This window comes from Danio rerio, chromosome 13, assembly GCF_049306965.1.
Source record: "Danio rerio strain Tuebingen ecotype United States chromosome 13, GRCz12tu, whole genome shotgun sequence".
In the NCBI taxonomy this organism is placed as follows: Eukaryota; Metazoa; Chordata; class Actinopteri; order Cypriniformes; family Danionidae; genus Danio; species Danio rerio.
In genome coordinates, this window is record NC_133188.1 from 48,519,244 (window position 1) to 48,546,418 (window position 27,175).

The window sequence follows — 27,175 nt, forward strand, 5'->3', positions numbered from 1 at the left end:
ACAGTTATGAGCTTATTGCCACATTAGATCGTTATAATAACATGATATAAGAGTTCAGTGATTTCCTAAAAATAAAAACCAAAAAATAGCACAACTGGAATAACTACAGTAGTCGTGATTGCCTGAACTCATATGAAGCAAGAGATCGCGATGACATATGATGAGGTGTGAAGGTGTTGTAGTGCTGTCCCATTTCTTAGGGGTACATTTTGAAGCCCTTTCCCCTTCACATTCTGTTTCAAGGGCCAGGGGGAAAAGGAAGGGATAGGGGTACAAAAATAGAATTGGGATTGGGCCTAAATGTGCCGACATATAGCACGAAGGTGCTCACAACGACCCAAGTTCAATTCCTGGCTTGAGGTCTAATGCTGATCCTTCCCCTCTAACTGCTCCCAATAATTTCCTGTCTGTCCGCTACTATCCCATCACAATAAAAGGTAAAAAAAAATTATTAAAAATGTTCTGAATGTAAGGGTGTTTTCACAATAGCACATTTGGTCAGCACCCGGGTTCGTTTGACAAGTTCGGTACATTGAGCTAGTGTGAACACCCACAAACTGTACCCAAGTCCATCTGAAAGAGGTGGTCTGGGGTACAGTTCATGCAAAGTGGTCCAGTTCAATTTTGATATGAAGTGGTCAGCTCAGTGGTTAGCACTGTCACCTTACAGCAAGTAGGTAGCTGGTTCTACCCCTGGCTGGATCAATTGGCATTTCTGCATAGAGTTTGCATGTTCTCCCCGTTTCCTCCGGTTTCCCCCACAGTCCAAAGGCATGCTCTATAGGTGAATTAGATTAAGTAAAATTGGCCGTAGTTTGTGAATGCGAGAGTGTATGGGTGTTTTCCAATACTGGGTTGTAGTTGGAAGGACATCCGCTATGTAAAACATATGATGGAATAGTTGGTGGTTCATTCGGCTGTGGCAACCCCTGATAAATAAGAAACCAAGCTGAAGAAAAATGACTGAATGAATGGTCAGATGAGCAAGTAGCACACTGAGGACATCAACAAGGAAGTCATGCCCAATGAAAATCATAAACTAAAAAACTAATTTTGTATTGTTCTTCAGTGTAGATGCAAATATATTAATGATTATCTTTATATTTATAGTTATCATGCTTGATATGAATGCGCCTTAACTTCTGAAAAATTCCTCTTTGTATATAAATGCCATTTTGTAATATATTCAGACAGAATACTGTTGTTGTTTTTTTGGAAACAGCCTCTGTGACTTTTCTTGATACCAAAAAAACCTAAATGGTAATAAAATGCTCATGTTTAGAACATTCATGGTCAGAAATATCTGAAAAATGAATAGGAAATACCAACAATATGAAAATAGAGATGAATATGTTGGTCGGCCACAGACATCACGAAAAACCACAGAATGAATGAATGTAACTCTACAGTAAAATAGATAAAACACACACAAACACACAAAGACAGACAGTGAGTCTGCAGAGTGAAGGTCATTCATATCTAGCATGATAACTGTAGAGTATAAGATAATGATAAAAATATTGCATTAAAAATCAGTCTGAATGTAAGGGTGTTTTCACACTAGCACTTTTGGTCAGCACCCGAGTTCGTTTGATGAGTTCGGTACGTTTAGCTAGTGTGAACACCCACAAACTGTACCCGAGTCTGCCTGAAAGAGGTGGTCTGGGGTACAGTTCGTGCAAACTCTGGTCCAGTTCACTTTTTATATGAAGCTAGAAGTGCTAGATATAATACTATTATACTAGATAATATTTGTTCAGAATTGCAGTATTATAAAGTACTGTAAAGTTTTCTAACTGGTGAATAACATGATCTAGTGGGTTGTCTACTGTCATCTTTAATGTGCACGTTCGTGACTTCAGGAGGCGTGGCTTTGGAAAACAGGAGAGGGACTGTGTTTCAAAGGCAGATCACCTACTACCCCTTTAAGTAAATGCATTGGTGAACATTAAACTTCTTTAGAAAATAGTAAAAATTCTTCTCTGAACATTTTTAGAACAGTAAACAAGTATCCTGGAAATGTGCACAGTAAAACATGACAATAAATGATCACGCTTACCAAAGTTGAGGATAAGATGCCTCTGTAGCTCCTGATGCGCAACAGTGTTTTTTAGCATAAATGTGATGTTTATTGCTGGATTCTTGGTCACGTAGCTGCTTTTAAGGTAGTACAGGCCTTCTTCTGATGTATTCGAAACCTCCTGATGGTTGGTGAGATTCTGCCCTCCTGAATTCAGCCACAAGACCTCTGGCTTCGGGAAGCCCTCTGTCTCGTACTGGACAGTCACGTTGGAGGATTTGAGATGGATGCTTAACCTTGGTTCTGAATAAGGGGCTGGAGACACAAAACACACACATACTCAATAAGTCAAAGCATAATCATGGATCCTTTTACTAAGACTGTTATGACGCGTTTAATTCAAGACCCAGCCTCCCGCTTTCCCTCGTGAAGCAAAGACGGAAGTAACTGAAACTGCAATTCATCAAAATTCTGCTAGGCCTGGCTCCATATAGAGCAAATTTCAATTGAGCCCACTGTTAGAATAGCCAACTTTACAGCAAAAAAAAAAAGGGTGTTTACAACCTGGTACAAAGGACGATTTTGGTTCATATAGATAATATTATCCTTCATGACAACTGTGAGGGAGGATTTTTTATTAACTCATCTGTTTCCTTTATATTAGGTTATACTAAGTGTGCATAAATAAGGGCGTGGCCACTTGAGTGACAGCAAGGTTTCTCTGGTCGCTGTCACTTCACCTCAGCTGATTCCGGCTGATTAGACACTGAACTCGGCATATACATCATATTTTTGTGTTGTTTTATGTGCCTTTAGGATTTATTTCTTACAATTATGATATGGTGAGGCATGCTGTGTGCACATAATTGTACTTACAAACCATTTACATGGCTTCCATTTCCCAGCCGAGTGAAATTATAAACTCATATACCATCTCTATAAATGTATTTGTTTTATTTAAGATCATTTATAATGTTCTTTAGACCTGCAATGCACTTCAGAATCTGACAAATTGATTAGCTGTAGATCAATCATCTGAAGCGTTATGCCTGGATTTCATCAATAGTCCTGCATTTACTAACACAGACTATATCTGAAGTGTTTAAAAGAAATAAGCATTTTCTCCTGAAAAAAAAAAACGGCATAAGAACAATTTTTAGTGATTAAATCTAATACAAAAGTGTTTTTAACAGTCTAAACACATTAAAGACATAGTATACAACCAACTACATGTGGTCAGAACACAAACGAGTCTCAGGTAATGAAGTATTAAGCGTTTCTCCTAAAGAAAAGCCTGTCTCAGCAGAATGCTAGCATGCGTCTGTAGCTCCGCCTCTTTGCCCTTGTTTGGTATCCCCCGGTTGGCGCAATGAGGCGCAAACAAAATGGTAATGGTTGGCTACGCCTACTTATAGATTCTTTTGGGTTCTTCAGAAACCTATGGGTGACATCACGGACACTACACACATATCTTTTACAGTCTATAGTTTAATTGACATCAGCATCTTAAGTCCTATTTTAAGTATTCAGATTTTTAAATGTATGAACATTTATATGTATTTATGCATGTATTATATCAACTTTGCATCAAATTGCAAAATAAAATGAATTAATTACCTTTCATGCAAGGTGTTTGTAATGCAAAGTCTATGGGGGTGGGACTATAAATCTGACATGGTTCTCTTGTCTGGCTGGCGTCTCACACAATTTTCCTCCCTTTTCTGAAAGTCTTGATAACTTCATCCTTACGTTTTTCTTTTATTATTTCAGCAAATAGGATTGTAAAAAAATGTTTTGTTGTACTCTCCCAAGTTTACCCAACTATGAAGACTTAAAAACTCAAAAATGTGAGAGGGTTCATTCTAAATCATATCTTCACAAATGTAAGATTTGAGATACCACAGAGACTTTAATGTTGTTGACAATACAAGTATGGGCTGGAAACACAGAGACCGTTTGCTCGTTACCTCACTATGTGGGAATGTGGGAAAGCTCACTCCTCTCCTTTCTTCCTGAGCCCCCCTTCCTGACCCTTACTTTACCGTATCCATCAGATCAGATCACTCACATTTCAGATAAACTGTCCAAGTTTTTGATATGGTGTATCTTGTAGCTCTATATTCATGTTTGGTATCATTTTAAATGTCTCTGTGTGATTGGTAAGGTCTCAAATTCATTGTAATATTTCACAATTCACTTGAATATGTTGATCTGGTTTTCGGCTTTGATAAAATCTTTAATGACCCACAGAAACCTCAACTGGCCTGTTAGAGACTTGGAAGTTCTTGCTGTGAGGCAACATTGCTAACCACTGGGCCGCCGTGCCGCCCTATTAAAGGCTGATTTATACTTCTGCGTCAAACACCGGCGTATGCTACGGCGCTGACGCATAGCCCTTCGCCGTGGCCGTGGCCGTCACTGACGTGCACCTCTCAAAAAATGTAACTACACGTCACAACAACGCGTAGCGCAAGCTCTGTGATTGGTCGGCTTGGTAGCGCTGACGAGTCGGGGCGGGACCAAGAGCCGTGCGAATGGCGCGAACCCAATGTAGCGATTGTGGAGTACCGTGAAGGAGCTCCGGATGGAAAGTTTTGTTTTGTGCTTATCTCATAGTTAAAGTTGCTGCAAGTCCGCCGGTTCCTGCCTCAAAATGAGCGAGTTTGAGTCACTTGTACATCCCGGAAGTGTTCAGTAAAAGCAAAAAAGCAGCGAAGAAACTCGACACAGAGGAACATTTACACCTCACTGCCAACTAGCGTTTCGGAAGTGATAATGCAGACCAACAGAGACAGCGCGCAGAAGTATAAATGCACAGCCACGCGTGCTGTTTATCATACTGATATTCATGTCATACTTCTGTGATGTCCCAGCAGGCACAGGACATCAACATGACATCAGATTAATGTTGTACCCCAGCGTCGTGAGACATTGCATCTTGTTTGGCAATGAAAATCAGGTTGATGTCAGAACCCAACGTCAATGTCCAACATCGAACAGTCATTGCATTTGTTGCAAATATCAATGTCTAATGATGTTACAGCTTGACGTTGTGTGAACGGTGATGTCTATCAGATTTTGGTTGCCATACCTGAAGAATAAATGTCAATATTTAACGTCAATTTGATGTTGGTTTAAGATGTTGGCTCGACGTTGGATTTTGGTCACTTTCCAAAACAATTTAAAATCAACCAAATATCACCGTCATACAACGTCATTATTGGACGTCAAAATAACATTGTCCTTAGATGCTATTGACCTAAATCTTACCAAACATTAATGTCTTATGACATTGTGTCTGCTGGGGGTTTTTAACATTTAACAAAGTCGGTTTGAAATCAAAATGTGCAATGTTTACTATGCTAGTGCACCTTGTTATTTATTAAGGGAACAATTAATCAGTGCAAGTTAATTCCACATGTGCATGGTGTCTCAGTGGTACTCAGCGGCACTGTCACCGCACAGCAAGAAGGTCGCTGGTTCGAGTCCCGGCTCGGCCAGTTGACATTTCCTCCGGGTGCTATGGTTTGCCCCACAGTATATAGATATGTGCTATAAGTGAATTAGGTTAACAAAATTGTCTGTAGTGTATGAGTGTGTGTGAATGTGAGTGTATGGGTGTTTTCCAGAACTAGGTTGCGGAAGGAAGGGCATCTGCTGCGTAAAACATACGTTGGAATGATTGGAGGTTCATTCTGTTGTGGCGACCCCTGATAATCAGGGATTAAGCTGAAGGAAAATGAATGAATGAATGTTTCCCAGAGATGGGTTGCAGCTGGAAGGGCATCCGCTGCGTAAAATATACGCTGGATAAGTTGGCAGTTCATTCCACTGTGAAGAACCCAGATTAATAAAGGGACTAAGCTGAAAAGATGAAAAGAAAATGAATGAATGAATGAATTTTTCACTGAAAAAAAAGTTGTTTTGGTAATCTTCAATCCAAGTCTTTGTGTTTGGAGTGGCCAAAGTTTGATGCTATTGGCCACAATATTCTTAACCCCACCCTCTGAAAGGTCTTTGTATGGAGAAGTCAGAAATGTTTGTGTTTTATTTTTTCTCATATTGGTGTCTGAAAAATTCAGTATGCACATAACCCTCACATTGAGTCCAGTGTGTATTAAATATTCTGAGTCAACGCAAGTCAGTTCAAGCACTGATGCTTTGTTCTTATTTCTTCTTCTTCCAAAAAGAATAAGTACAAAGAAATATTGTTTTTATCCAACCCACTGCACAGAGAAGGAGAGTTTACATCCTTATCAAAGAGCTTTGCACTGCAGGATTATCCCTAAATTCAGGGTTTATTTCAGCAAATCAGTGGAATTTTAATACTTTGCTTGTGAAACTTCAGCTGAAACAACTTTCCATAAACGACTCCTGAAGAGGGACTGGCAGCACATCAACTACACACACATGCTAAATTTAACATCCAGCACATTCTGACTTTATATTATTGTCTTTAGTCTTTTTACAAATATATATAATTATTATATATTGTGGGGAGTATACTGATGCCACGTCGCCTTGGTACCGGATTCAACCGAGCTGTCACCTCATCACAGCGGATCGGTCACAGCTAGTGCTCATCAAGAGGCACAGATATAAGCCACCACCAAACAGAGGGAGGACGAGCTTCATTTAACCAATGACTTCCTGCGCTAACATCTGTGTCTCTCTCTCTCTCTCCCCTAGCGGACTCGAGCAGCAGACCGATCCCTCACCAGAACTCTCACTCAACCTAAACTTCTCCCGGAGCACCAGCGCACCTACATGTTGAAGAGCACCATATCCATCTCATCTCATGCAATATCTTCAACTTGTAAATAAATCACACTCCAGGGAATTGTCTGTAACCCCAACCTTGATGTGTGTGTGTTTTCCCTCTGTCTCGCCACACTATATATATATATATATAAAACTATATATATATATAAAATATATATATATATATATATATATATATATATATATATATATATATATATATATATACACACATACATATAACAATATATACATATACAGTTGAAGTCAGAATTAACAGAGAGAGACGATTTTAAACGATAAACTCTAAGGGCTCTATTTTGACGGTCCATGCGCAGAGCGCAAAACGCAGGGCGCAAAACGCAGGGCGCAAACGCTTTCAGGGCGTGTCAGAACGCATTTTGCTAATTTAAGGATGGAAAAATCTGCTTTGCGTCGTGGCGCATGGGCTAAAAGGGTTGAGTTTATTTTCTTAATGAGTTATAGGTGTGTTTTGAGAATAAACCAATTAGATTCTCATCTCCCATTCCCTTTAAGACCCAGCTGCGTCGCGTCAAGAGCGCATTCGCTATTTACAGGACGCAAAGTAAGTCTAAGTGGAAAAAATGAGCATTTCACAAGCAAACAGTTGACAGTTTTTTTAACAGAAAACTGTTAAACAGAGCATCTACTGCGTGAGAATGAGAGATAATGGATCACTTTCACTTTCGCTCTTAGATTGGTGAAACCTTTACACACAGACATCAATTAGCCTATAAATAATTAATTTCGTTTGTTAAGCGCAAAGATTTGTTTCAAAACTATTTCTAAATTCAGTTCTAATTTCCAGCAAACGAATAAATGAACAAAAACGATCAAGTGTGGTCAAAAAAAAGTTATTTCCAAATATACGTGCCATGCCCCATATGGTCTAAAACCTGACAGGTGGGCAAATCTAAGCTTGCTTTTAATAAAAACAAATATAAATATGGATATAATAAATAATACTGCTAATAATAATAACATTATACAAAAGAAAATTGTTATGAATGAACTGAAAAAGCCTCCCGAGATGAAGAAGACATAAAAGCAGTGATTTTTCATATGTATGTAGGCTAGAAAATAATGTTTTGTAATATTATAATCCTTTATATTTATATCCTATATCTATTCTTATTATATCCTATATATATCCTTAATATTAAATTTTTTTTCATATGTAAAGATATTTGCCTATTGCTCTCTTGTGCGTATTAAGCAGTGTGTAAGCGAGGCGCAACTCTGCGCTGGAGTTTAGACCGGGTTAGTTTTGGTCTAATGAAAAATCTATTATAGTTTCTCAAAATAGCAACGCGCCAGCGGTCCGCCTCAGAACACCTTCCTTTTTAAGACCAGAACGCCTATGGGTGCACAAATGAGCGCTAATGCATTTGCTATTTAAACAGCATAGCGCAACGCCTCAAAACGACTCTTGCGCCAAGCTGAAACTACCAAAAGACTATTGCGCCACGTCTTGCGCCACACTGCGCCGGGTGTATGACAGGGCCCTAAATCACCAAAAAAACAGTTTCAGATTAATATCTTCTCTAATGTTCTATTGAGTAAAAAAAGTGGCATTTCCATCAAGCTTTAACGCTGCTGACTGTAGTATCAGTGTTTTGCATTGATGCAGGGTAACAGAAACCCAGCCAATGACATCTTGAATGACCTCAGAGGAAGCAATTTCAATAACATTGTTACGTAATGTAAATAAGTGGTTGCCGAAGTGCTTTAAAACATTACAGTACTGGCTTGGAATGACATGAGGGAAAGAGTAAATAATGACAACTAGTGCTTGATTATCCTACACAGGATGACATGAATTGTTATTGTATTTGGCACAGAAGAAAGACTAAATAGAGACGTTTCGAAACAAGGCCCAGACTAACCACTGAAAGCACACTGAATAATGAAGGGGACTTGAGGATGGAGAGAAAGCAGCCAAATTTATCTTTAGATTTTTTAAGTGATGTTTTATAAAAATTTCTGTAGGAGAATATGCGGAGATGTTTCAACAATTTTAACACATCTTTGACAATCTTTCTATTATCCAATCAGCATTAGACAAAACTCCCATCAATACCAAACTCATCCTACATTCATTATCTCACGACTTTAGCATGCCTCCACCACCCCGACACGTCATCTCATATGGCCCGTTTCCACTCAGTGGTTTGGTACGGTATGGTTCAGTTTGCTATGCTTTTATGGCCATTTTCACTGTCAAAAGGCGTACCGAACCAAACCACACCACTTTTTCAGCACCCTTTCGAAAGGGTACTAAACATGAGAAAGGTGAATGTGAATACAGTCTTAAAAATAAAGGTACGTTCTTATTGAATCTTTAGCATACTTTTTAGTGTGTTTCTTTTGTGACCTGATGAAGACTTTGTAAGTTGAAATGCTGTCCAACTAAATTTGTGCTTTGGGAGCTGTGTGGCAGTGTGTTGATTTTATTCAGCTGGATAACTCTCATGAACTGAGGAATGCCTGCCAAAGCAAATGACAGGAGAGCCAGTCTATGACTTGTAGGTGTTGGTTTTGTGGGTCAGCCTTTGTACAGAGCACAAATGATTCTCAGAACCACATAAAGGAGGCTGAAAAGGACAGTGCTTTACCACAGGGCTGAAAGAGGACAGATCTCTGCTGGCATTTAATCTGGTGTCTGGTTTACAGCCCTGGCAATTTTCCGGAAAGGTTGTATGTGTGAACAGGTCCTTTTTGAAAATACCGGTAAATTCGTTTTGGCTATTTTCCGGAAAGAGAAGTTGTAACATTACCGGCAATTTGCCGGAATGCTGCGCTGTGTGAATGCAGAAGAAAGATTGCCGGAATAAGCGCGTGCACGTCTAGAACGTGCTGACATAAGACGTCTGCTTTAGCCAATCAGAAGAGTCAGACGCATTTACGTCCGCGCGGTTTATGAGAATAAAAGCCTTTGATATTTTTCCAGACACATTTAGCTGCTAGGAGTTAGTCAGATCATGTTAATATGTTCTTCTTAATGGTAACTGTGTAAATAATCATAGATGAGATGCTTATGATAAGCCGTTGTTTGTTTACCTTCAAGCTTTGCGTGTGCCTGTGGAACAGCCTGTGAGCGCCTGCACACGCACATATTATGAACATCTCGACATGCGAAAGTGATCCTGCGAAAGTTGTTCACAATATTGATCATCCACAGAGTTTGTAATTTAGTCAAATGTTTACAAATACAAGCGCAGCCGTTTAAAGCTCATTTGTGGTTATTGATGTCAGAATTTACTGGTATTTTGGAATGGATGTGTGAATGCTCTTTTCCGGAAAAATTCCGTAACGTCCTCGCCTGTGTGAACAGCGCTTTTTTATATATACCGTTAAAGTCGTTCCGTAAATTTTCCGGATATTTACCGGTATCACTGTGTGAAAGGGGCTAAAGCTGTAAATGTGCGTACGCAGTAAGAAATTCAGATGTATGAAACACTGCGGACACTGAATCCCACGCATGTTCTCTTTGTACATCTGAATTAACGTAAAACTGAGCACACGTGCACGAGTACAAAACCCCTCCCTGCCTCCTCCTAAATATGGTAATGACTACTTTTTTGAAACCAAACGAAAAAGCAATGGCAAAACCAAGCAAGAAGAGAAACTTCACAGAAGGTGACTTGGAGGTGCTCCTATCAGAGGTAGACCAAAGAAAAACTGTGTTATGTGCAAGTTTGTCCTCTGGAATTAATAACAAAAGAAAAAAAATAGAGTGGGAGAGTAACGCAGTGGAGTCTGAACATCACACTGTGAGTGAATTAAAAAAAATTGGTCCGATGTAGAGGTGCACCGTCAAGGTGTGAACCGAACAGGCGGGGGAACAGGGGATGCTGAACTAACACCCTTACATCAGACAGACATTACAGACATTACATTTTGGTTACTTTCCAACGCAACCTAAAAACAAGCAAATATCAACGTCTAATAATTTTGGTTCCCATACCTGACAAATAAGTGTCAGTATTTGGCGAGTATATGACGTTGGTTTAAGATGTTGGCTCAACGTTGGATTTTGGTCACAACATAACCTTAAATCAACATCATTTCACGTCATTATTAAACATCAAAATAACATTATCCTTAGATGCTGAAAACCTAAATCGAACCTCATATTAATGTTATTGTTATGATATTGTGTGTCTGCTGGGATCAGTGACATGCAATCTAAACTCTCTCTCGCTCATTGTGTGTAAAGATTTTGGACATCTTGGACATTTTTTAATGCTTCCAAATGGTTTGCTGCATTTATAAAGTGCCCATCTCTTGAAATTGTTCAATATGATGCGATTTACTGTCTATGTGCGATTTGATTGGACTGGAATCATAGTGACTGCAGGTTGAAGGAAAGTAGTGGATTAAAAGTACTGATACTGCACTAAAAATGTACTCGAGGGAAAGTGAAAGTACACATTTTAAAAATGACTTAATAAATTACAATTCCTGAGAAAAACTACTCAATTACAGTAGTTTGAGGACTTGTAATTTGTTACTTTACACCACTGATAATTACACACATATTACAGTTTCTTTCAATTGCTTACACAAAATAACCACAATCTACAAAAACACTCAATGAGCAAAACAGCAGCCTAGATTTGCACAACTGTCAGCACATCGTCAGCTTCACACATTTGCAAAACCTTACACAAAGTGATTTGCAAACCACTAAACACACTTTTATGCAGTAGACACAGATATTAATCATGATGCAAAGGCATTCACACAGGAACCAGTTGGTTATACACAGACGTCAGGTGTGCACACACACACTGGTGCATAACTGCAGACACACCAGTCAGGTGTAAGTAGAACAAAATTGCAACGGTTTAGTTTACCTGTCACTAATAAATATAGAAAGCAATGTTGCAGTAAGTGGAGGAGAAAGAATCAGAGGAAAAGGAGTATACAGGAGCACAGGAGACAGGGAATGGGGAGGAGGTAGACCTGGAGAAGGACCTGGACAAAGAAAATTTGGAGTAATAATGACAATAATATGGATAATACAGTTTTTTTTTTGTTTGCTTACACACTAAAATATTAATTTTTTCAACACTTGGCAAACTTGACCTTCAATAAGCAAAATGCAAGGTTAGATTTGCACAACTGTCAGCTTCAAACATTTGCAAAACATTACACACAGTGATTTGCAAACCACTCAACACACTTTTATACATGCAAATGCATTCAAATGAACACACACACATTAATCAGTTAGTTATACACAGCTAGTCAGGTGTGCACATATAAAATAGAATTGGTTAAGTTTACCTGTCATCAATAAATATGGAAGGAAATGTTGAAGAAAGTGGAAGAGGAAAGATGAGAGGAAAAGAGGTATACAGGAGGACAGAAGACAGGGAACAAGTAGACTTGGAGGAGAACCTGGACAAAGAAAATAAGAAAAAATATGAATAATAATGATGATAGTATAGACTATAATATGGATACAGATATAACTAAATAAATGATACAATCCAAATAAAAACAAAATATGAAAAAAACTATAAGTGAGACGAAATAATAATGACCTAAAAAACGGGAAGCACTGAGGTGCGCGGAAATTCAAAAATAAATAAGAATGATACATAATTTTGATATGAGATGAGCTTATATGAAAAGAAAACCTAATTTAAATACATTTAAAGGTGCACTAGGTCATTTTCCACAATGCTAACAGCTTAGCATAAATCTCTGAATTAGTCCCTCCCCTGCCGTCTAGAGCCACGCCCCCTTAAACACGAGCACAGCAAAAGAACCCTCTCTCAGACCTCAAAATATCACACCTCGAGAACTGTAATGGAATTCATTGAGGCCAGACCATGAGAATTGTTATCCAATAAATCAATAAACTTTCTTATCTGAAGAAAAGGACATGCGAGAAAGAGCCCAGAACTGCATGTGACAAATTCTTGCCATCTTTCTTGCTGAGTTTGGACTTAGAAAACATTTCTCTAACAAATGAACCGTTCATTGCTCTCAGGCAGAAATGTGTATAAGGGTGCGAGTCTGTATCCAGACCGGTCTGTATTGCAGAGCTCTGAAGCTCAACACTATGTATAATTTGGACAATCCTTTAGATTTATCATTAATATTCATTATCATTATCAGTAATTAATGCTTTTTATTGTTTGATTCTATCATTTTTTTCTGGAAAGTAATGTGTTTTGTTTGGATTCATTCTGAGTTCTCCAAAAATCATTATGTCCTGTAGATTAAAGTGGGGGAAAAAAGGGATGAACATGTCATGTGCTTTCCTGGGAATAATATTTCTAAAGGAGCTGTTGACATGGAATTGAACCCGATTTTGGTAAAAACCCAAAAAACACACACATGAAAAATGAGTTCTGTGTAATAACAATGAAATGACACACAGACAAAGTGCTGAACCACTGAAGTGTATTTAATACTCTAATAGATCAATTTTAATATATATATATTTAATATATAAAAGGCTTTTCTGGCGATGACAGCCTAGAAACGCCTTTCATGGGGAGAATGAAGTCATATGAAGTGCTCAGGTGTGAATTTATTCATAGACTTAAACAGAGTATAAAAGTCTTGATAGTTCTGTGGGTCTCGTCTATCAAATCTGATCTCTAATTAGTATTTTCTATTGGATTCAAGTCAGATGATTGGCTCGGCCATTCTACAGCAAAAAAAAAAAGCTTACTTACATACATATATTTCAACATTTAAATCAGCCCCTGAAATAATCTGCATGTGCGTTACTTTTGACTGAGAGAAACCGAAAGTAACCCAAACACATACACTGTAAGCCCGGACAGGTTGATTGAACTTAAAAAATTTATGGAAACTCGCTGCCCTAAAAAAGCTAATTTCGTCTTGTTGAAAAAACAATACATTTTAAGTTTATTGTATTTCAGTTTTCAAATGCATTTAATTAAATATTTAGTTGACTGAAATAAAGGTTTTTAGTACAACACTATAGAAATCTTAGGTACAATAAACCTAAAAAGTATTGTTTTTTCAACAAGACGAAATTAGCTTTTTTAGGGCAGCGAGTTTCCATAAATTTTTTAAGTTCAATCAACCTAAACTTGAAACATAAAATCTTGACCTGAATGTTATGACAGAAATAATTTTAAACTTAGCTATTCACTATAAATGATTTAATGAAAATACCCCTAATTACAAACAAGGACAAAGAATAATAATTTACTTTACACTTGATTTAAAATCATTTAGAAATATCACTCCGAAACAAGTGACAAAACAAGGAAATGCCTTGTATAACAGATTGTCAATATTTATTGTTATAAATCTTATTAAAACACTTGTTTAAAATATTTAAATACATTTTTACAAACATATCCAAATAATAAACAACCACTAGATATTATTACATTGTAACATTATGGAATATTTACACTTGCCAAACACTAAGGCCCCATTTACACTAGTGCGTTTTAGTTTTAAAACGGCGTTTTAGAATGAAAACGATCCGCGTCCACACTCGCGTTTTACCCAGGGTTTCTGAACTGCTCTCCGTCCACACCAAAACGCTGAAAACGCACATCACGTGACCACACAGACACTCTCGGGCAAGCGCTGCAGCCCATCTACCCAGATGAGAGCTCTGCTAGTCGGACTTCTCATCAAGCATCTCCCGCTGGATCTAACCTCACTATATTTATTAAACGGGATATTTCATTCATCTTGTTGTCTTTATCTAACGACATATTCCCTGACTTTGGTCATTGGAATCTATTACTTGTTCTCAGGTAACGTGTTTTGGCTGAGCGCAAAGATAAGTTAATGATTAATGTAAGCACGTAGCCTATTCTGTATATTGACTGATCGCTTGCCTTTATTTCCTATAAATGTATAAACTTATTGTATGTTATACTTTTATAATGGCCATTATCCATTATTAAAACTGATAATCAGCAAAAGAGAGGGTATGTTTCATATTTTCACTGAAATTGAAAGGAGGCAGTTGTTATCGGCTCCGTTTTGTTATAAATATCCACACAGTGAAGATGACGCTCATATTATGCAGCACGACGCCTCAACATTTCTGCTGTCTAAGTTGCTAATATTAAAATGAAAATAGGCAGTTCCTTAAATCATGTTTACATTTTATTGTTGAGAAAGTGAAACAACGTAGCTAGAGTGATGTGAATGAAGTTATAAAGTACACTGTTCCCTTTGAAGATTTACCCGTGTCCTCGGTATAGTCTGTTGTCCATATCAAACTGAGAAGAAGCAACTGCAGCCTTGATCAAACTTGTGAAGTCTGAATTTACAAGGAGAGAATGCAGGACTGAACTGTGTGTGGGCTACTTAATATTCAGGAAAAGCCCCAATCAGAGAGGTGAATGTCTGCAGCCCCGCCTCCGTTTTCAGATGTCTCCGTTTTTGCTCATCCACACTGAGACGGAGCAGCAGCGTTTCAGAATGAAAACGGCCTCTCCAGCGTTTTCGAAACGCTCCGTTTTCGGCGCTCGAGAACTCCGGCGTAGTGTGGACGGATGGCGTAACCGTAGCAAAACTTATGCGTTTTCAAACTAAAACGCATTAGTGTAAACGGGGCCTCAGGCATAGTTTTAAGTTTTTTTTAACTCACAGTTAGGTACAGTGCTTTAAATGTCCAGTAGGGGGGTCAAAAAAGCGGCTATATGCGACTGCAATAATAGTGAATCAAAAATACATGTTTTGGCAGGCAGAATCTCATTATATTTTTGACGTCAGTTTGAGACCCATGCTTTAAATAAGTTAATAAATTATAAATGTGATCCATACTTATAATTAGACATACATTATAAATTTGATGGTCACCTAAAATTGGACTGAGATTGAATTCAGAACTGGAAATGAATATAAATAAAGGTTAAAGAATACCTCACAGAAGTGCTACAAAAGGCTAAGCATATAGCCTTCGACCATTCGTCTAATTCTGTCGTTAGGCTGATAGAGTGAAGCCCTACAACAACAATTCAATAAGTCATAAAATAAAAAAATAATACAGCATTTTGGCGTACCTGCGTAAATGAGTTGTAAAGTTCCTTTGTCAGTTCCTTTGGTGTTGCTCACTACGCACTCGTATATCCCAGCATCCTTCAGTCCAAAACTTGCTATACTCAGAGATGCGTTTCCTTTAGCAGTTTCGTTGTAATTTAAGTGTGTGCGATTGAAATAATCAGCACTCTGTCTCTTCAGCTGGTCCTTCTGGTGGTAGTAGCTGTGAACGACACGCATGTCTTCCACCCGCTGCCACGTGATCACCAGACTCGAGGGGTTCGAGTCCGACTCAAAAAAGCATGAAAGCAATGCCGTCGCTCCACGCACAGCGAGTACAGGATAAGAAGGCACATTGACGGAAAACAGGTCTGGAAAAGAAGAAAGAGTACATTTAGACAGGATGATTGCAGGAAGTGCATGTTTGTCTTTTAACTAGTGATGGGAATTTTGGATCATTTCACTGGCTCAGACCTTTGAGTCGCGTTCATCAAGATGAGAACGAATCTTTTTTTGAGTCATTTCATTCATTCATTCATTTTCTTGTCAGCTTAGTCCCTTTATTAATTCGGGGTCGCCACAGCGGAATGAACCGCCAACTTATTAGTTTTTACGCAGCGGATGCCCTTCCTGCCGCAACCCATCTCTGGGAAACATTCACACACACACACACTCATACACTACAGACAATTTAGCCTACCCAATTCACCTGTACCGCATGTCTTTGGACTGTGGGGGAAACCAGAGCACCCGGAGGAAACCCACGCGAAGGCAGGGAGAACATGCAAACTCCACACAGAAACGCCAACTGAGCCGAGGTTTGAACCAGCGACCTTCTTGCTATGAGACGACAGCACTACCTACTGCGCCACTGCCTCGCCTCATTTCATTCATTTAGTTCAATATGCCAAAATAACATTATACACATTATAAACATTATAAACGTTGAACACACTACAAATAAATCACAACTAGAATGCTACTATACAATGCAATGCTATTATTCAAAGAAAGAGAAAATAATCCTTCATTGTTTACTTGGTGTTTTGTCTATGATTAGCTCAGCTCACGTCTTCTAGCATGTCTTCGAATTTAAGTAGTTTGTTTACCCAACACTGACAGTCCCATATAAGCTTAACCAATGCAAAGAGGAAACACCCAATGATTAGTTCACCTTTTGAGTCTTCGGGTTTTTGAGTTATTCGTTCATCAAGTGACAGCACGCAAAGAGATTTCCTCTAGGATTTTTCCCAGCTGTGGCGGCAGGCCTTTTTTGCACAGATCTACCAATTACCTGTGGCGTTATTTCAATGACAAATGTCATGAGCGCAGTATTAGAAATTGAGATGGCATTTATGAAATAGCCTATGAGAATGTGAATCTCTTTGCTTGCGCATCGATTTCCTCTGCTCGGCTGAACTTTGGTCACCTGACATCACTACCTAAATCGAACCTAATATTACATCTTGTGTATATGACGTTGTGTGTCTGCTGGGCAATAACTAAATGCACTACATAATGTTACGTTTACACACATTCACAGATAACATGTAAACACATCAGCTTTTTACAGTGTAACACTCATTACTCTTGAATACTTTTGAAAGGGTTATTTTTACTCATACTTTGAGTACGATTTAACAGATACTTTTATTCTACTTGCACTACATTTTTAGACAAGTAAAGGCACTTTTGAGTATGATTTTTCAGTACCAGTACCAGTATTTTTCAGATTTTTCAGAGATCACTCAGATCTTTAGGATCATATAAACTAGAAGTTCCAAGAGTTCAGTCAAAGCAGGGTGAATCTGCCTTCAGCCACTATGCTCCTCACTGCTGGAATCAGCTTCCAGAAATGATCAGATGTGCTCCAACATTAGGCACATTCAAATCAAGACTGAAAACACATCTGTTTAGCTGTGCCTTTACTGAATGAGCACTGTGCTGCGTCCGACAGATCGCACTATTATGTTTTTCGTTTTCTTTTTCATTCTTTTATAACCTATTTTAACTCATTTTAATTTGTTTTTATCTGTTTTTAATAATTTTTATTGTCTGCATTTTATGTTCCTAAACTTGTCTTTTTTATTCCTGTTTATGTAAAGCACTTTGAATTGCCACTGTGTATGAAATGTGCTATATAAATAAACTTGCCTTGCCTTGCCTTGCCTTACCCTTTCCACTACTGCATGCATGATATAATCAGACCTTTGCGTTTAAGTTAAATAAAAATACAAATGTGTTTAAACTTTTATTAGATAAAATCTTGTTGAACCAACTCAATTGCATGTAATTGTGTAAATGTTTTTATTTAGTTGGTGCTAAACAAATTTATTGGATGGAAATCCTGCCCTCAATTAAATTGAGTTCATCCAATGAGTTATTTTTTCGAGCGCATGCTTCGTGTGTTGGCAGCTTAATCAGCAAAAATGCAGTTTGTTGCTTTGCTCAGTGAGCAATATCCCGTCTTAAAATAAGAATATCATGAAATATACATTTAGGATAACTTCCAATAAAACTAAGAGACTTCGAAATGTACGACACAAAATAGACAAACATGATATCATCAGACCTTTGAGTTTAAGCTAAATAAAAATACAAAAGAGTTATTTTTTTGTGTAAGGGTCCTATATATCTATATACAGAAAAAAAAGTTAATTATTGTTTCATAATTTAAAGAAATAACACATTGTTTCCATAAATAAAACCTTTTAAAACTGCAGCTTGGAAGGTCAACCCACTGAGCATCATGGGAGTCCACTATATAAAAAAAAATCCTTGATATCTTCCTAAAAAACATCATTTCTTTTTGACTAAAAAAAGAAAATATTGAACATAATGAATGAAAAGGGGTGAGTAAATCACCGAGAAGTTTTCATTCTTGAAGTGAGCTAACCATAACAACCTTGTAGAAATGTATCTATATTATTATTATTATTATTATTATTAATATAAAGGCGATGCAGTGGTGCAGTAAGTAGTGCTGTCGCCTCACAGCAAGAAGGTTGCTGGTTCGATCCTCTGCGTTTCTATGTGGAGTTTGCATGTTCTCCCTGCGTTCACGTGGGTTTCCTCCGGGTGCTCCGGTTTCCCCCACAGTCCAAAGATGTGCTGTACAGGTGAATTAGGCAAAATTTTCCGTAGTGTATGAGTGTGTGTGTGAATGAGTGTGTGTGTGGATGGATGTTTTGCAGAGATGGGAAGGGCATCTGCTGCGTAAAAACATGCTGGCTAAGTTGGTGGTTCACTCCGCTCTCATGACCTCAGATTAATAAAGGGGCTAAGCCGAATGAATGAGTTATTATTATTATTATTACTACCAACAACATCTAAAGATAGCATGACCATTGTTGCGATCATGTATCGTCAAGTCTCTGATGTTTTGACATCCCCTACACTATTTATCTGTCTTTTCAGGAAGATTGACTTTCTCTGAGATTGTGTAACACGTGTTGCGCAGGCTTTTCAATCACGCAAAGATTTTGGACAAAAGATACGCAATGTGTGCAGGTCTCCAAAATCTCTGCCTGCCTGATTCTGCCAGCACGTGTTAAATACCAGAAAAGCTTTTAAGCTTTAACCTGAAGGCTAAACACAGACACAAAACGAAAGTGAAAGTCAACATAATAGTCTGTAGCTGGGTTTTATAAGTAGAATGAACAGTTGACTGAGCTCTGATAATGAGGCCTGCTTTAAACCTTCTTACTTCTGCATGACTTCACAAACCACCAGCTCAAAAACAACAGAGAGAGAGAGAGAGAGAGAGAGAGAAAAAGAGAGAAAGAGAGAGAAAGACTGATTCGTTTTACACACAATTCCTTAAAAGATTTCCACAAAAGTTGCTGTTATTTGTGATGAATGAATTAGATGTACAGAAACAGGAATTCTATATTAATTTATAGTAATAATAAATGTTTAGAATAAAATAATCATTCAGAATTTCACATTAAAACGTTATCATTAGGATTTTTATTTATTTAATCAAATATTTATTTGCATAAAATGATTAACATAGAATAAAATAAAAATTCTCAGATGAAATATAGAAGAAACAGTTGTATAGAAGTAAAACCTGCAGGGTTTAGCTCCAACGTGCCTCAACACACCTGCTTGGGTGTTTCAAGTATACCTAAGGCCTTGATTAGCCTGTTCAGGTGTGTTTGATTAGGGTTGGAGCTAAAATCTGCAGGACACCAGACCTCCAGGAATAAGTTTGATGATCCCTGGTCAATAATATAACTTGTAGAACAGGGGTGTCAAACTCAGTTCCTGGAGGGTGGCAGCCCTGCACGTTTTAATTTTAACCCTGCTTCAACACTAACACAGGCTCATTTTAAAAACAAATCGCTATGCACACTTCTGAAGATCGCCAAATACGTCTTAGGAGCTACATTTATTTGCATTTTTTGTTTGACCAGCAGAGGTCGCTGTTGTGTATGCTTTTTCAGATTTCAAATTTTTCTTGCGAGTGCCATTCTCATCTGCTGTTCTCTTGAATCCACCAGAGGCTGCTGTCGACTGACTGAATGACTGACTGACTGAGCGATCAACTGACCCACCCTCCTCCTTCTCTAAACTCAACAAAAGCACAGACGAAACAGCGATTGAAGTCAGCTGACATATATGATGAGCTACCAGACAAACTGGTAAGAGCAGGAAAGTCATCCATATGAAGGTAAGTGGTCAGCTGGTAAGTGTGAAAAGGAACGGCGTCATACCGCCCCGAATCGTTTGTTTTAAAGACGAAATGCAGCCATATGTACTTCTGGCTACATAATTGGCGATCTCCAGAAATGTACATAGGGGTACGTTTTCAGAATAAGCCTTTGTTGATCAACACACTTAAGGCTGATTTATACTTCTGTGTCAAACGCCGGCATATGCTACGGCGCTGACGCATAGCCCTTCGCCGTGGTCATCGCCGTCACTGACGTGCACCTCTCAAAAAATTTAACTACACGTTGCAACAACGCGTAGCGCAAGCTCTGTGATTGGTCGGCTTGGTAGCGCTGACGAGTCGGGGCAGGACCGAGAGCCGTGCGAATGGCGCGAGCGATTGTTTACAAGTGTGGAGTACCGTGAAGGAGCTCCGGATGGAAAGTTTTGTTTTGTGTTTACCTCATAGTTAAAGTTGTTGCACGTCCGCCGGTTCCTGCCTCAAAATGAGCGAGTTTGAGCTACTTGTACATCCGGGAAGTGTTCAGGAAAAGCAAAAAAGCAGAGAAGAAACTCGACACAGAGGAACATTTACACCTCACTGCCAACTAGCGTTTCGGAAGTGTTAATGCAGACCAACAGAGACAGCGCCCAGAAGTATAAATGCACAGCCACGCGCGTTGCATGCGCCGTGGGTTACGCCGGTCACTTGACGCAGAAGTATAAATCAGGCTTAACCTGTAGGTTTCAAACTAGCCTAAAGGACTCGATTAGTTTGATCAGGTGTGTTGATTAAAGTGGAAACTAAAGTGTGCAGAGCTGCGGCCCTCCAGGAACTGAGTTTGACACCTGTGTTATAGGTGAATAAAAAAAACATTTTAGATCTCTCAATTTCTCTGGATTTACTAGATTTATTAGGTATAGTATGAGCAGAATGTTATAATATCTATAAAGGTGTGATAAAAATGTCTTTCCGATTTCAATAAACTTTTGATAATTAGAGCCTTTTTTCCACTAGAAAATGACAATTGATTAAAATAACAAATGTTTTAATTTCAATAGTATCTGGATGCAGCCTTTATGATGAAAGCTGAGACTGCATCACTCAGCGATGCAATGTCAGACACAATGCACTCAAATGGAGCTAGTGACATCACTGTGACGGGTAGGGTTAGGTGAGCCCATTAAAAAGGATTGGATGCAGCTCAGATTGCACTGCACCAGATCTGCAGCCAGACCCCTCTCTTTAATTTGTTGTGATTGAACATCTAATGTCAAAACATTGGTTTTACGCCAATAAAAAGCTCTAAATGAGCACATTCAAATTGTGAATTTGGAAGAAATGTTATTGGTATTTAACTGAATGAAAACGAAATTAAAGTTTATTCAAAGACAAAATTACAAGTCATAATTTTTTTACTAATTACACGATGTATGTGTGTGTGTGTGTTTCTGGTTGTTTTATAAGCCAGTATTTGATGCAACCTTCCTTGGCATCAACACACCTGAATAGATTTGTTGAGACTGTCCTATATTTTGCAGAAACATAAATATCAGGCTTTTCTAAGCACTGTCTATGGTTGTTCTTGAATATTTAAATATATTATTTTTATATTAGAATATTCAGGTCTGGACTTTGTGGAGGCCATTTCAAGACTGCTGTTGTTTTATCTTCTATCCCCCCTCCAACAAATATGATTTAATTGCATTAGCAGTGTGTTTTTGATCAGTATCATACTAAAAAATAAAACCATTACAAATTGTGCTTCATAGAAAGGATGACATAACAGATTAAAACATGTCTTTGCAGACAATATTGCCTGAAGCACTGGCAAAAATGAAGCCCAAACCAGGACAAGCACACTCCAGCATGTTTCACTGAAACGCTCATTCTTTATTTCTCGCCAATTCTTAAACAGACAGATCAAAACAAATCTCAACTGCTTGTATTGTAATAAAGAAAATAACAGAAAATTATATATATTTATATATGTGTTTATATATCAAAACTTCTTGTTGTCCAACTCTCATTCTTGTCTTGGGAATATTTAATATTTTTAAAAACTTTTTTGATCCACTTCAAATGTTGACTACAGTATATACATGTACAGTTGAAGACCTCCCGTGAATTTGGTCGTTTTCAAATTGCTATTAACTGATGTTTAATAGACCCAGGAATAATTCACAGTATTTAGTTTTTTTGTCTCAGTGCCTCTATAATATTCAGGTCTGGACTTTGTGGAGGCCATTTCATGACTGCTGTTGTTTTATCTTCTATCCCCCCTCCAACAAATATGATTTAATTGCATTAGCAGTGGGTTTTGGAGCCAGGCCCGGATTGGCTAATCCGTTAAATTGGGCCGGTCTGTTTTTTGGCCGTGAGGGCCGATGTCCCTAGCTGCTTGCACTCTCAGCAGTTGCACTTTATTAATTTATTTGTTCATTTGACCATAACCTTACTCTTTTTATTCATTATTTTGCTGCAGCTCCGCTCTTTTTATTTATTTTCTGGCAGCCCTGTGAGCTAAATGCAGCCCGCAGGTTAATGATGATCAAAAATTGATAAAATAAAATATGTTTTTTTTTCAGTGTTAAGACATAAAATACTGTTTGGGTTACTTATGTAGGGATACATATTTTTTTTGTGTGTGTGTGAGACGACTGTTACAAAGGACTGGATATCTATAAAGAATTAATGTTCCCATATTTATGAAAAACATTTGTAGTTCTAAAGCAGCTGTGTCCTTGAAAAAGACATGTTAGTGTCATTTGAAACTGAATTGGAAATGACGTTATTTTAATATTGTCAGTCGTCGACTAAGGTGGGCCGGTCTAAGGCTTGAAACTCCAGAGCTAAAAAGGAGTCCCACTCCGGCCCTGTTTGGAGCATTATCATACTGAAAAATAAAACCATTATAAATGCTTCTTAATAGAAAGGATGGCATAACAGATGTCTTATAACATGTCTTTGCAGAGAATATTGCCAAGAGCACTGGCAAAAAATGTGTCATCAGCTATTTTCTTCCCCCACATATGATTTGATTGCATTAGTAGTGTGTTTGGGAAAACTTTTATACTGAAAAAAAAAAACCATTACAAATGGTGCTTCATAGAAAGGATGGCATAATGGATTAAAACATGTCTTTGCAGACAATATTGCCAACAGCACTAAGGGAAATAAACCCAGGACAAACACACTCCAGCATGTTTCACTAAAACGCTCATTCTTTTTGTCTCTCCAACTCTTTCACAGGTCTTAAACAAACAGGCCGGTATTTTAATAAAAATGTTAGATAATTGTATGTATTTATATGCATGTATATCAAAACCTCTCATCAAAGTTGTCCTAAAACTATTGCGCAACCCCCATTCTTATCTTAAGGATTTGTTAAAAAAAGTTTTTGGATCCACTTCAAATGTTGACTACAGTATAGTCATCCTGTGAATTTTGTCTTTCAACTTAATCCCAATTGATGTTCAGTAGAGCAAGACATATTCAGAATAGTTTGTTCTTTGTCTCAGTGCCTCTGTAATATTCAGGTCTGTACTTAGTGGAGGCCATTTCATGATTGTCAAGGTTTATCAGCTTCACCTCAAATATAAATGGATTGCATTAGTAGTGTGTTTGGGATCATTATCATACTGAAAATTAAAACCAATACCGATGTTGCTTCATAGAAAGGGACGCATAATGGATTAAAACATGTCTTTGCAGACAATATTGCCAACAGCACTAAGGAAAATAAACCCAGGACAAACACACTCCAGCATGTTTCACTGAAATGCTCATTCTTTTTGTCTCTCCAACTCTTTCACGGGTCTTATACAAACAGGCCGGTATTTTAATAAAAATGTTAGATAATTGTATGTATTTAGATATGCATGTATATCAAAACCTCTCATCAAAGTTGTCCTAAAACTATTGCGTAACCCAATGCTTATCTTAAGGATTTGTAAAAACAAATCCACTTCAAATGTTGTCTACAGTATAGTCATCCTGTGAATTTTGTCTTTTTCAAATTAATCCCAATTGATGTTTAATAGAGCAAGACATATTCAGAATAGTTTGTTCTTTGTCTCAGTGCCTCTGTAATATTCAGGTCTGTACTTAGTGGAGGCCATTTCATGATTGTCAAGGTTTATCAGCTTCACCTCAAATATAAATGGATTGCATTAGTAGTGTGTTTGGGATCATTATCATACTGAAAATTAAAACCAATACAGATGTTGCTTCATAGAAAGGGATGCATAATGGATTAAAACATGTCTTTGCAGACAATATTGCCAACAGCACTAAGGGAAATAAACCCAGGACAAACACACTCCAGCATGTTTCACTAAAACGCTCATTCTTTTTGTCTCTCCAACTCTTTCACGGGTCTTAAACAAACAGGCCGGTATTTTAATAAAAATGTTAGATAATTGTATGTATTTATATGCATGTATATCAAAACCTCTCATCAAAGTTGTCCTAAAACTATTGCGTAACCCCCATTCTTATCTTAAGGATTTGTTAAAAAAAAGTTTTTGGATCCACTTCAAATGTTGACTACAGTATAGTCATCCTGTGAATTTTGTCTTTTTCAACTTAATCCCAATTGATGTTTAATAGAGCAAGACATATTCAGAATAGTTTGTTCGTTTTCTCAGTGCCTCTGTAATATTCAGGTCTGTACTTAGTGGAGGCCATTTCACGATTGTCAAGGTTTATCAGCTTCACCTCAAATATAAATGGATTGCATTAGTAGTGTGTTTGGGATCATTATCATACTGAAAATTAAAACCATTACAAATGGTGCTTCATAGAAAGGGATGCATAATGGATTAAAACATGTCTTTGCAGACAATATTGCCAACAGCACTAAGGGAAATAAACCCAGGACAAACACACTCCAGCATGCTTCACTAAAACGCTCATTCTTTTTGTCTCTCCAACTCTTTCACGGGTCTTAAACAAACAGGCCGGTATTTTAATAAAAATGTTAGATAATTGTATGTATTTATATATGCATGTATATCAAAACCTCTCATCAAAGTTGTCCTAATACTATTGCGTAACCCCAATGCTTATCTTAGGGATTTGTAAAAAAAAAAAAAATCCACTTCAAACGTTGACTACAGTAGTCATCCTGTGAATTTTGTCTTTCAACCTAATCCCAATTGATGTTTAATAGAGCAAGACATATTCAGAATAGTTTGTTCGTTTTCTCAGTGCCTCTGAAATATTCAGGTCTGTACTTAGTGGAGGCCATTTCATGATTGTCAAGGTTTATCAGCTTCACCTCAAATATAAATGGATTGCATTAGTAGTGTGTTTGGGATCATTATCATACTGAAAATTAAAACCAATACAGATGTTGCTTCATAGAAAGGGATGCATAATGGATTAAAACATGTCTTTGCAGACAATATTGCCAACAGCACTGCCAGAAACAAAACCCAAATCATGACACTCCAGCATGTTTCACTGAATCACTCATTCTTTATCTCTCTCCAACTCTTAAACAGACCAAAACAATTTCAGACTAGTTGTATAAATACAATTATATGTATTTGTATATGTATGTATATCAAAACTTCTCTTCAAACCTCTCATTGTCCAAAAATTAAGCAACACCCATTTTTGTCATGGCTTTTTTTGATGCACTTCAAATGTTGACTACTGTATACACATGTATTCTGTATATATAAGCATTATACCAATTTGCCATCACTAAAACAACTAATGTAATTCTGAACCGAAGCTTTGGATAGTGCTGTATATACAATATGTAATATAATACTGTCATTAAAAAGCAATATAGGGGCACTCCTATTCTGAAGTTGGGCTGCACAATATATTGTTTCAGCATCAATTTCGCAATGTGTGAGCGCACATTGCAGAATCTGCCACAATGACGAATTGGGATTATATTTGAGCAGACACTGCATTTCAAAATATTGTTGGGTTATTGCAAAGTTTAACCTTAGTGGGAGAGATTTTATTCACATGTGTTTTTAAGGCCTGTGACCCTTCGAGCATGTCAAGCTAATTTAAACCATTTTACCCACAGTACATTATTCATTCCATCTTCTTTAGCTCAGTCTCTTATATATCAGGGGTTTGCCACAGTTGAATAAACCGCCAACTATCCTGGTATATGTTTTATGCAGCAGATGCCCTTATAGTTGAAACCCAGTACTGGGAAACACCCATACTCCCTCACATTCACACACACACTCATCCACTATGGCCAATTTTGTTGACCCTGATTCACCTAGTGCATGTCTTCGGATGCACAGTACATTATAACTATAGCTACAGTTTCAAGAGTTCACACTTAGATATTGCTTGATAATAATAGCAGGTTTGGAATGCTGTCCCAGGAGAGAACCCTGAGCTCGGAGATAATTGGGCCCAGGGCTACAGCCTGGTCAATGAGCATATATGGGGGTCCAAGATCAGGTAGGTCTTAAGAGCTCCCCCTGATAAAGCGAGAAAAAGGAGGAGATGGGGTAAAAGGGGGGATTCTTCCAAAACAAAGAAAGGGAAGTAAGGTGAAATCAGCCTATTTATTGTAAGATTGAATCAGTTTGATTGATTGCAGCTTGCCCATCATGCATAATCAGCAATAATTCAATCACGTCACATGCTCCTCTCAAAACTTGTTTATAAAACTTCACGTATTGCAAAATATATACAGTTCAAGTCAGAATTATTAAAAATTATTTCTG

General features: G+C 37.8%; 1 protein-coding gene across 2 annotated transcripts in view; it reads right to left on the bottom strand.

The window, feature by feature from the left end:
* Nucleotides 1-27,175, bottom strand: part of LOC797620 (V-set domain-containing T-cell activation inhibitor 1) — a 101,899-nt gene that overhangs the window by 29,036 nt on the left and 45,688 nt on the right. Inside the window, exons 2-3 of one of the 2 annotated variants that reach the window (XR_012388922.1) lie at nucleotides 15,829-16,176; nucleotides 1,224-2,335 (exon numbers count right to left, since the gene is read on the bottom strand). Coding sequence is in view for 1 of the 2 variants with exons in the window: in XM_021480896.3 (XP_021336571.2) it covers nucleotides 2,060-2,335; nucleotides 15,829-16,176 (624 nt within the window). In the remaining variant the exon portion in view is untranslated. The remainder of the gene's footprint in view (nucleotides 1-1,223; nucleotides 2,336-15,828; nucleotides 16,177-27,175) is intronic. The other variant, XM_021480896.3, reaches the window with a different exon arrangement.